This window comes from Triticum urartu, unplaced genomic scaffold, assembly GCF_003073215.2.
Source record: "Triticum urartu cultivar G1812 unplaced genomic scaffold, Tu2.1 TuUngrouped_contig_6544, whole genome shotgun sequence".
Lineage (NCBI taxonomy): Eukaryota > Viridiplantae > Streptophyta > Magnoliopsida > Poales > Poaceae > Triticum > Triticum urartu.
The window spans coordinates 1-12,004 of record NW_024117314.1 but is presented as its reverse complement, the minus strand read 5'-3'; the positions used below and the strand labels follow the sequence as shown (position 1 = coordinate 12,004).

The 12,004-nt window shown below is 40.2% G+C and overlaps 1 protein-coding gene across 1 annotated transcript; it reads left to right on the top strand.

The window, feature by feature from the left end:
• Nucleotides 1–6,234: 6,234 nt before the first annotated feature.
• Nucleotides 6,235–11,994, top strand: LOC125530763 (serine/threonine-protein kinase SAPK8; the record flags this gene model as incomplete). Its single annotated transcript, XM_048695164.1, is given in 9 exon segments — nt 6,235–6,664; nt 9,068–9,142; nt 9,231–9,332; nt 9,434–9,487; nt 9,593–9,685; nt 9,921–10,013; nt 10,885–10,989; nt 11,071–11,169; nt 11,942–11,994. Coding segments are annotated over 9 exon segments (866 nt in total), but the record flags the coding sequence as incomplete, so codon positions are not given.
• Between the last annotated feature and the right edge of the window lie 10 nt (nt 11,995–12,004).

Here is a 12,004-nt window from a genome sequence, read left to right as displayed (position 1 = left end):
AAGTTAGACGTCCTCTACTTTGTTGTTGCAAGTTTTACGTGGCTGCTACGGGCTGAGCAAGAACCGTTCTTACCTACGCATCAAAAACTACAACGCGGTATAGTGATTGCTTTTTGATCTTCAGAAAGAACCATGTTCATTGAATCCGATTCAACTAAAGTTGGAGAAACAAACACCCACTAGCCACCTGTGTGCGAAGCACGTTGGTAGAACCAGTCTCGCGTAAGCGTACACGTAATGTCGGTCTGAGCCGCTTCATCCAACAATACCGCTGAATCAAGAATCAACTAGTGATGGCAAGCAATATGTATATACCCATGCCCACAACTCCTTTGTGTTCTACTCGTGCATATAACATCTACGCATAGACCTGGCTCTGATGCCACTATTGGGGAACACAGTAATTTCAAAAAAAATCCTACGCACACGCAAGTTCTATCATGGTGATGCATAGCAACGAGAGGGGAAGAGTGTTGTCCACGCACCCTCGTAGACTGTAAGCGGAAGCGTTATGACAACGCGGTTGATGTAGTCGCACGTCTTCACGAGCCGACTGATCCTAGTACCGAAAGTACGGCACGTCCACGATCTACACACGTTCAGCTCGGTGACGTCCCATGAACTCTCGATCCAGCTGAGTGTCGAGGGAGAGCTTCGTCAGCACGATAGCGTGATGACGGTGATGATGATGCTACCGGAACAGGGCTTCTCCTAAGCACTACTACGATATGACCGAGGTGGATTGTGATGGAGGGGAGAACCGCACACGGCTAAGGGATCAATGATCAACTTGTGTCTATGGGGTGCCCCCTGGCCACGTATATAAAGGATGGAGGGAGGAGGAGGCCGGCCCTCATAGGGCGCGCCCAAAGTGTGGAGTCCTACTAGGACTCCCTAGTCCTAGTAGGATTCCACCTCCCACATGGAATAGGAAAAAGGGAAGGGAGAAGGAGAAGGAAGGAAGGGGGCGCCCCCTTTTCCTAGTCCAATTTGGATCGGTCCATGGGGAAGGGGCGTGGCCACCCTTGAGGCCTTCCTCTCCTTACCCGTATGTCCCATTAAGGTCCAATACGAATTCCCGTAACTCTCCGATACTCTAAAAAATACCCGAATCATTCAGAACCTTTCCAATGTCCGAATATAGCCTTCCATTATATCGATCTTTACGTATCGACCATTTTGAGACTCCTCGTCATGTCCTCGATCTCATCTAGGACTCCGAATAAACTTCGATCATTAAATCACATAACTCATAATACAAATCGTCACAGAACATTAAGCGTGCGGACCCTACGGGTTCGAGAACTATGTAGACATGACCGAGACTCATCTCTGGTCAATAACCAATAGCGGAACCTGGATTCTCATATTGGTTCCTACATATTCTACGAAGATCTTTATCGGTCAAATCGCATAACAACATACGTTGTTCCCTTTGTCATCGGTATGTTACTTGCCCGAGATTCGATCGTCGGTATCTCAATACCTAGTTCAATCTCGTTGCCGGCAAGTCTCTTTACTCGTTTCATAATGCATCACCCCGCAACTAAATCATTAGTCACATTGATTTCAAGGCTTATAGTGATGTGCATTACCGAGAGGGCCCAGAGATACCTCTCCAACAGTCGGAGTGACAAATCCTAATCTCGATCTATGCCAACTCAACAAACACGATTGGAGACACCTGTAGAGCACCTTTATAATCACCCAGTTACGTTGTGACGTTTGGTAGCACACAAAGTGTTACTCCGGTATTCGGGAGTTGGATGATCTCATAGTCATAGGAACATGTATAACTTATGGAGAAAGCAATAGCAACAACCTAAACGATCATCGTGCTAAGCTAACGTATGGATCAAGTCAATCACATCATTCTCTAATGATGTGATCCCGTTAATCAAATGACAACTCATGTCTATGGTTAGGAAACATAACCATCATTGATTCAACGAGCTAGTCAAATAGAGGCAAACTAGTGACACTCTGTTTATCTATGTATTCACACATGTACTAAGTTTTCGGTTAATACAATTCTAGCATGAATAATAGACATTTATCATAATATAAGGAAATATAAATAACAACTTTATTATTGTCTCTAGGGCATATTTCCTTCAAAAACCATACCTCGTTTTTTGTTGTTTATGCAAGTGTAAGTTGACTTGTTCACATGCATAGTTAGAAAATGAGAACATGAAAGAAATATTTTCAAACATAACAATAGCATCATATAATCTATTGCTAATTACTGGTCAAAGATGCCAAAATGAAAGCGAAGGAACTAGAAAAATTAGACGAAAATTCATACTAAAATGTGTGGCAGGTGGATTTGCGTGGCAGTGCTACCATCAGTTACTAGTGAGTGTTGTGTCATTTGCGCCTAGTCACTATTGCATTACGTATGGAATAAGCTAATCATGCGAGAAAGATAATCATGGGAGGCCAATTATATAGGGACATTTACATTTATGCCCCTAATTTGCGCCCACTCTCAGATTTACCCCTAATTTCAAAGCCTGCTCGAATTTGCCCCTCTACCGTTAGGTGCACTTACAGAAATGCCCTTCTGTGCCGTTACCGTCCGGTCAAAGCAGATCAAAGCTGGTCAAAGGGCTTTGACCGTCCTGAAAAAAATAGCAAAAAATATCTAAACATTCTGAAAATTTGTGGAATCAAAGATACTCAGGTTTGCAAGGTGCGTGCAAATTTTCGTGCTGTTTGGACATTCCAGGAGCTCGTGTCAAAGGAAAGACAATAAATATGTAAGCATGTGAACAATAAATTCAAAAAAATAGCAAAAAAATATGATTTTTTTTGGCATCAAAGTGGCTCGGGTCTGCAAGCTGCGTGCAAATTTTTGTTGTGTTTGGACAATGGAGGGGCTTGTGGAGAAAAAAACAAAATTTGGCTCAGGAAAAAAATGGGAAAAATGACTATTTTGTTTTTTATTGCTAGAGCTCCTTGCATGTCATTTGCTCACAAAACTTGCAAGCACCTTGTGCACCCAAGCCTCTTTGATGCCAAAAAATTTCATTTTTTTTGATTTTCTTGCTATTTTATTTCAAATTTACTGTTCACAAGCGTGTAGATTAACTGTTTTTCCTCGCCACGAGCTCCTGGAATGTCCAAATAGCACAAAAATTTGCACACACCTTGCGCACATGAGTATCTCCGATCTCACAAAATTTTAGATTTTTTAGATTTCTTTTGCTATTTTTTTAGGATGGTCAAAGCTGTTTGACTGGACGATAACGGCACAGAAGGACATTTCTGTAAGGGCACCTAACGACGGAGGGGCAAATTTAAGCAGCCTTTCGAATTAGGGTTATATCTGATTAGGTGGTTCGAGTTAGGGACAGAAATGCAAATGGCCCAATTATATAATAATATCTTTTGCACCAAAAACCATACCTCATATTGTTGTTGTTATTTTTTCAAGTATGAGTTGACTTATTCACATGCATAATTGGAAAATTATAATATTTACAAATTTAATAACATCCATTTTGCATAATATAATCTACTGGTAATCAACTTTTGGTCAAAAGGTTTCATAATGTAGAGTAAGCGAACGAAAGAGAGAAAGAAAATGAGACCAGATTGTGCGGCCGGTGCCTTTGCATGACATGCTGCTAGCATCCGTCACTAGTGGGTTTTGTGTTGTCTAAGCAAAGTTATTTATTACATTGCGTACCACATAAACTAAATATATGAGAAAAAAATCATGCGTTATTAGCGGTTTTTATGCCGTTTGAGCAAATTCATTTATTACATTGTGTATAACATAAGCTAAAGATATGAGAGAAAAATACCATCCGTTACTAGCAGATTTTGTGCCGTTTGAGCAAAGCCATTTATTACATTGTGCATAAGGTAAGCTAAAGATATGAGATATATACAGAAAACTATTATATAATAATATCTTATGAGTCGGAAATCATATCTTATTTTTTGTTTTATGTTTCAAGTATAAGATGAATTGGTCACATACATATTTATAAAAGCATATCATGAAAACAATATTTACATATATAGCAATATCCATTTTGTATCATACAATGTATAAATAATCTAATGTTGGTCAAGGATAACACAAATAAAGAATAATGAAGGAAATAGCAAAATGGAGAAAAGAAGAGTAAATTTTGTGCTTGGTGCCTTAGCACAACACGGTACTACCCGTTACTAGTGGGTTTTGTGTAGTTCAAGCCCAGTCATTTATACATTTTGTGTTGTATAAGCTAAAGACACGACAAAAAATATATATGAAAAACAATTATGGGATAATATTTTATGCACAGATGGCTTGTTCACAACAAGCATCTGTGGTGGTCAAAAGGAGAGTAAATAGTGTGGTGGGTGCCTTTGAGGGGCAGGGTGCGACCATTCGTTACCAGCATGTTTTGAGCTATTCTATCCAAGTCATTTATGACATTATGTATTGCAGAACTTAATATACGCTAAAGATAATATACGGAAGACCATTATATAATAATATCTTTTGCATCGAAAACCACACACCATTACTTTGTTGTTTTCGCATGTATAAGATGGCTTGTTCACAAACATAGAAAAAAAGAACATAAATGTTTTCTACAAGTATAATCTACCGCTAATTGAATGTTGGCCAAGGATACCAAAATGAAGAATAAGGGAAGGCAATAGAAAAGTAAGAACAAAATAAGAGAAAAATGTTAACAAGTACCTTTGTGACATTGTGTTGGCGTTTGTTACTAGTGGGTATCGTGCCATTTGATCCAAGGCATTCATTGCATATGTCATAAGCTAAAGAGACAATGTTCCTTTTTCTGCAATATCATTATATAGTAATATCATTTGCGCCAAAAACCATACCTCAATTTTTGTTCTTTATTCAAGTATAAGTTGACTTGTTCACATGCATAGTTAGAAAAAGAGAACATGAAAGAAATATCGACAAACATAACAATAACATCATATAATCTACTGATAGTTATTTGTCAAAGATGCCAAAATGAAGAATAAGTGAAGGAACTAGAAAAATCAGATGGAAATTTTTAGAGTAAAATGCTCGGCACGTGAATTTGCGTGACATAGTGCTACCGTCCGTTACTAGTGAGTGTTGTGTCATTTGCGCCTAGTCACTATTACATTGCGTATGGCATAAGCTAATAATACGAGAAAAATAATCATGAGAGACCATTATATAATAATAACTTTTGCACCAAAAATCACACCTCATATTGTTGTTGTTGTCGTTATTTTTTTCCAAGTATAAGTTGATTTGTTCACATGCATAGTTGGAAAATTAGAACATTTACAAATATCATAACATCATAATAATCTACTGCTAATCTAATGTTGGTCAAAAGGTTCCAAAATGTAGAGTAAGCGAACAAAAGAGAGAAAGAAAATGAGACTGGATTGTGCGGGCGGTGCCTTTGCATGACATAGTGCTACCATCCGTTACTAGTGGGTTTTTTGTCGTTTGAGCAAAGTTATTTATTACATTGCGTACCACATAAGCTAAAGACATGAGAACAAAAATATCATCAATTACCAGCGGGTTTTGCGCCGTTTGAGCAAATCCACTTATTACATTGCGTAGAACATAAGCTAAAGACATGAGAAAGAAATATCATCCGTTACTAGCGGATTTTGCGCCGTTTGAGCAAAGCCATTTATTACATTGTGCGTCGGATAAGCTAAAGTTATGAGATATATACAAAAAACCATTATATAATACAATATCTTATGCACCAAAAATCATCTCTCATTGTTTTTCAAGTATAAGATGAAATGCTCACATACATAGTTAGAAAAACATATCATGAAAACAATATTTACATGTATAGCAGTATCCGTTTTGTATCATACAATGTATAAATAATCTAATGTTGGTCAAAGATAACAAAAATAAAAAATAATGAAGGAAATAGGAAAATGGACAAAAGAATAGCGGAGATACATGTTTTTTTTTTGACTATATCAAGAGAGGATTTTGCATATGTTGCCATCATATTTGCTGTATTTCATGCTCTAAAAATCAAACCATGCAATTTTTAATGCGCTTATTAAAATGCAGATATGGTCCTAGCTTTATTTAGGCAGTGTAACATGAGGGCTCAACAAACTTCCATATATATCCAGTGGAAAACCATGGGAACCCTACTCCTCCCCCACATCATTTATGACACAAGTGCCGAAAGCTGACGTCCAATAAAACCACTTCCCAGAGGAGCGCTTTGCACCAAGCACCAACCCCGGCAATAATAAGACGGGCGAGAGAGTGATTGAGCGGGCGTTTTATCTTTCTCTCTCTCTCTCTCGGTCGGCCAGTGTGACGGACTCGTCGCGGTGGAGGGGGGAGAGGGGGTTGAGCTCGCCGTCGATTCGAGGGGAGAGGAGGCGGGAGGAGAGGGGCGGCCACCCCGGGGAAACCGAGCCCTATCGGCCGCGGGGCCCCTCCATCGACCGCCAGTCGCCGCCGGCCATGGCAGGGGCGGCGCCGGATCGGGCGGCGCTGACGGTCGGCCCGGGCATGGACATGCCGATCATGCACGACAGCGACCGCTACGAGCTGGTGCGGGACATCGGCTCCGGCAACTTCGGCGTCGCCCGACTCATGCGCGACCGCCGCACCATGGAGCTCGTCGCCGTCAAGTACATCGAGCGCGGGGAGAAGGTATGCGTATGCCGCCGGTTCCCCCCCCTTCCGCCCCTTTCTCGATGCATGCCCCCTTCCCCCTTGAATCGATTCGGCGCTGTTTGACCAGCCTGTTTGCCCCCCATGTGCTGAATCGCGGCCGATTCGGGAGGCTCTAGCTGATTAGGACCTGTTCGATTCAGATGGTGTAGTTTTAGTGCTGAATCAGTTGATGCTGAGTGGCTAGCTTGTTCGTTTGTTCGCTCTGTGAATTATTAGGAGTCATACTTCTGTTTCAAGGACTGAATTGCTTGGTTAAGTTTTAGGTTTATCTTCATTGCCTGTGATTATTGGATGTAGATACTTCTACCTATTTCATGTGATATAGTTAGTATTTTCGACCTCTATGCGTGCATCGATCGATGCCGAGGCCGGGGTCTACCCTCCTTTTCGAAAAAGGAACTGCTCTAGTAGTTCTGTGGGTGCTTCGGTTTTGTTCTGATATGCCATAATTAGTGGTAATGAGACATCCAGGACAGCATTGCACCAAATGCCGATAAAATTAAAAGGTAGACTGAAAGTACCGAGATATACCCCGGTTGGCTGGTCATGCGGGCATGCACACGCCACCCGCCAGGGTTCGATCCTGGATCCAGCACGGTCTGACTCATATTTATCTTTAAATTGCAAGGTACAGCTGCAGCCGTAATTTCCAAAATAACTTTTCAAATATAGCAAACTAATCTCCATCTACTTGATGGAGAACGGTGCTTGGTTGGTCAGTGGAGTGTGCTTCCTATTGGAGAGGGATCAATTCCTGGGATCGACTATGTGCCTTACTAACACCCTTGGGGTTTTCCTAGTATTAGGTGACAGCCTGTTGAGTCTTCAGTCATGAGTGTGCGTGTGTGTGCGCTTGTTAGGGGCCATGATTGTCTGTTTTTCAAAGAAAATAAAACTCCATATGGGCAAAGATCCCTTTAGGTGTATTCAGTAAACGTGGTGTTTCTAAGTAGAAATATGTGGATGTAGTGATGTCTAGGAGTGGCATGGTTGTGAAAAGTTGTAAAATACACTCACAAGTCAAATTGATGTTGATAAATGCTAAAACTAGTATTTTTTTTGCTTTTGTAATTTACTCATCAGCTTTCCTCATTTAGAAATAACCCCTACATTTTTCTGCCTGCATGGTAAACAAAGGTAAACAATTGCCACCCTGTTGTTTCAGCAAATGATCCCTTGACCCATGATCATTTGACCATCCATGTTTATCTAATTGCTTGTGGTTACAGCACATGCAATTGATCAGATTAAGTTTAATGCCAGTATATTTGACCAACTGAGGGGGCCCAGCCAAGTATTTTCTGGTCCAAGTAATTAGTTAATACTCAAATCAGCGAGTGTCCCTGTGTAACTCTTGTCACTATGAACTATTCCACTACTCTTATCCCATGCATAAGTCAATGTAGGTACATCCATGTATGGCATCCTTAATGTCAGTAGCAACACTTATTGGGGACAGGAAACTACCTGTTTTAGACAATTGAGACAAGAAATTATTCATAATAAATAATACACTTGTTGAGGCAAAGGAGGAGGAATAGCTAGCACGATTGGGTTTGGTGGCCTATTCTCACTTATACTTTAAGTATATCATACCATATTGTAGTTGGAATGTGGAATATGAATATGATTAAGCATCGCAAAAAAGAAGATTCTCAATCAACTGTTGCCCGTTGAAAGAGGTTGTAGTGTTATAAGCTTGAAAAAGATCACTAGACAAGTATGTTTAGACTCCCACCTTAAAAGGCACTTAATACTCTACACTGAACCCAGAATCTGATCCTACCTAAGTCCAGAATCTGCTACTTCTCTTGGTACAAAATGCCCAAGTCTGATTCCCTTGTATCATATATCCATGATTGGAGTTGGCGTATCGGCCAACGCTTATGTGGCGAGCAATAACTTTCCATAAGTCGGATCCCCCTGTATCATATATCCATGATTGGAGTTAGCTTATCAGGCAATGCTTTTGTGGTGAGCAATAATTTTCTATACCATTACTTGCTGTGGTCATTTCCTGGAAGTTTACTAAAAGAAGGTTCTCTTTCGGGATATTGGATCAGCAAAAGTCCGTTAGTTTTCTGGAAGGACATTTGAACTGATAGGTTGGCTAATTCCCTGGTCCTCTTGGGTTTTCTTTCCATAAAGCTCATATGTGAGCACATGCTTCATGGCCTGATATTATTTGTGATCCACCATCACTAGTCGAGTCATTTGAGCTTCGTGTAGATGGAAACTCCAGATGGTGAGTATGTGGGGTGGTAGCGTGAACATGTTCCTCCATTGTATAAATATTTAGACATTGGCTTGTTTCTTAAATACAAATCCTTAATAGTTGTGACTACCTGGTTGCCTTATTTTGTTTGTTCTGTTGTGCAGATAGACGAGAATGTCCAGCGTGAGATAATTAACCATAGATCACTGAAACATCCCAACATCATTAGGTTTAAGGAGGTAAGCCATGATCCTCTGCTTGTTCTCTAGTTCACCACAAAAGAGGAGAAAAAATAGCGAAAATATCTTGTGCGTCATGTATTTGTAGGTTATTTTAACACCGACCCATCTTGCTATTGTCATGGAATATGCATCTGGTGGTGAGCTTTTTGAGAGAATATGTAAAAATATACGATTCAGTGAAGATGAGGTATGTATCTGCTCTCTGGTTACTCTGCTGCATCTTTTTTCTTGACATGCATATATTTGCTTGAATCATTGGTGGGACTAAGTGCATATGTCCTTTTTTAGGCTCGCTACTTCTTCCAGCAGCTTATATCTGGAGTCAGCTACTGCCATTCGATGGTATCGGTTATTTACACAACCTATCTTTCACCTATTGTTACTATGTGTTCATATGTTGCAGTATGCTAAACTGTTCCATTTTATTCTTAATTTCTTATCTTCAAGCAAGTATGTCACCGTGACTTGAAGCTGGAGAACACATTGCTGGACGGTAGTCCTGCTCCTCGCTTGAAGATATGTGATTTCGGCTATTCTAAGGTGCTTACATAATTGAACTCGTTATTCTAGATAATTTTTGTAAAATACATTGCATATGGGTGTTTTCAAAATGATTCACAAGATATTTAAGTCAATGTTCATGCAGTTAGATAGAAATTTTATGGTTTCCTGGCGTTGCGTTTAGAACAGCGGGATCAATATTTTACCCTATGGGCCTGTTGTGTTCATAGGTTCTTTCTGATAAGCCATGACAAACATTCTTCATTTTCTGCAGTCTTCAGTTCTCCATTCACAACCAAAATCAACTGTTGGAACACCTGCTTATATTGCACCTGAAGTTCTGTTGAAGAAAGAATATGATGGCAAGGTATGCAAGTTCTCGAGCTCTGTTAATCTTCGGAGGGGTGTAGTATAGTTCACCGCATATGCAACTTAGTTTGAGAGACGTAAACTGGCAACAGGTCTAGTTGTTTGGTCTCCTAATCTGAATTTCTGTATACTGTATATTGAAGGCTGAACCCTTGTATGTGCACCGTTAGGCTAAGAATATGTGTCCCTTTAGTCAAGATGGTACTACACATGTACTTGTCACAGGCTATTGTACAGAGTGTAGTGTGATGAAATCATTCCTTGGTTTTGAAGGAAAATGGCCTAGCTTCCCAGTGATGTTTCCCCTGTTGCACTTGATATGCTGGTCCATTTTTCTGGGACCATTGTTAGATGTGTTTATTATGATCTCATCCTGGTATGCCCTTTTATGTGTCTGATGAAATCGTAGAAATGTTATACATTTTAAGTGTTTGTAAATTCAGTACAAGGCTTGTTACCGCCCAGTGTTCACTGGTCATTACTGGTTACTAATGGCAATCAGTTTGACCTAAACACTGGAGAGGAACCTTAATGCCTGGTCGGGAGTCATTGGAAATTAGCTGCCTGTGATTGGTTTTCTGACTTTCTGGGGAACTTGGTAGCATTGGTGAGTGTTACATCTTCCCTCACATTTCGAAATAGTATCCTCATAAGTACTTACATTTGAAAACATGCAAACTCAGTTAGATAGGCGCACATTTATCAGAGATCAGAGCAATTTACAGAGGAAAATTTGGCTTTTAAATAGCCCACTCTTATTTGACCCAACCAGGATGTCAGATCACTGATGTTAATTGACTTGTTACCTCCCAAGACAAGGAACCCACCCTTGCTCATACTGACTTACTATTTGTACATGACTAAAACAGATTGCTGATGTATGGTCCTGTGGTGTGACTCTTTATGTCATGGTAGTCGGTGCATATCCTTTTGAGGATCCAGAAGAACCTAAAAACTTTCGGAAGACAATTCAGGTTATCTTATTTCTCTTCTTTCCTTTGTCATGATTTAGGCCTTTTAAACTAAAAACTAATACTATGACATCACCTTTGCAGCGTATCTTGAGTGTTCAGTATTCAATTCCAGATAACGTGGACATATCTCCAGAGTGCAGGCACCTAATTTCGAGGATTTTTGTTGGGGATCCTGCGTTGGTGAGTCTTTGGATGTTCAATTCTAGAAACTAGCTTAGCTATCATATCCTGTATTATGACTTACGTGTACCGTGCCTCTTTACATTTTCTTCATGTTTTGCTCAAAACTTAACCTGACAATTAAAGTATAACCAGTGAGGGATAACTGCCTTTTTGCAGAGTCCCCATTAGGGGGTCAGGGCAGCTTGAGGTTTTGCCATACAGTAGTGAATTACACCTCTTAGGTTCTTCAACTGCCGCTGGGCTTATATGTGGCAATGTGCATGTGTTTTTTACAAGACCAAGCTAGGCTGTTTGTGTCTGTGTTTTAGTAATTATACTTGTGTCATTGCACTGTGTTTGTCATCATTGTTCCGCTTGCTGACCTATATAACTGTTTGGCACAGTATATCTCCTTTGTCATCATTAGTAATATTATTTTACTAATTTTAGGCTACCGATGTAACTGTTTGGTATTCCCTCCATCCCATAATATAAGAGCGTTTTTGACACTAGTGTGGTGTGAAAAACGCTCTTATATTATGGGACGGAGGGAGTATAATATATCTCCTTTGGAAGATCTAGTGTGCAGCCATCAGTTCAACAAAAAGTAGTGCATTTCAGTAGGACGGTTTTGATATGGGGATCATCTCTGCAGTCTACATTGCCACCACTTACATTATCCTTTCTGTGTACTTAGGCATACTCGTGTCTAATGCAGTGATACCTTATTTGCATTCCATTGTATTTATGTGTATCATTTTCATGACACTGCTGGTGATGATAAATGCAGAGGATAACCATCCCTGAAATACGGAGCCATAACTGGTTCTTAAAGAACCTTCCCGCTGCTTTG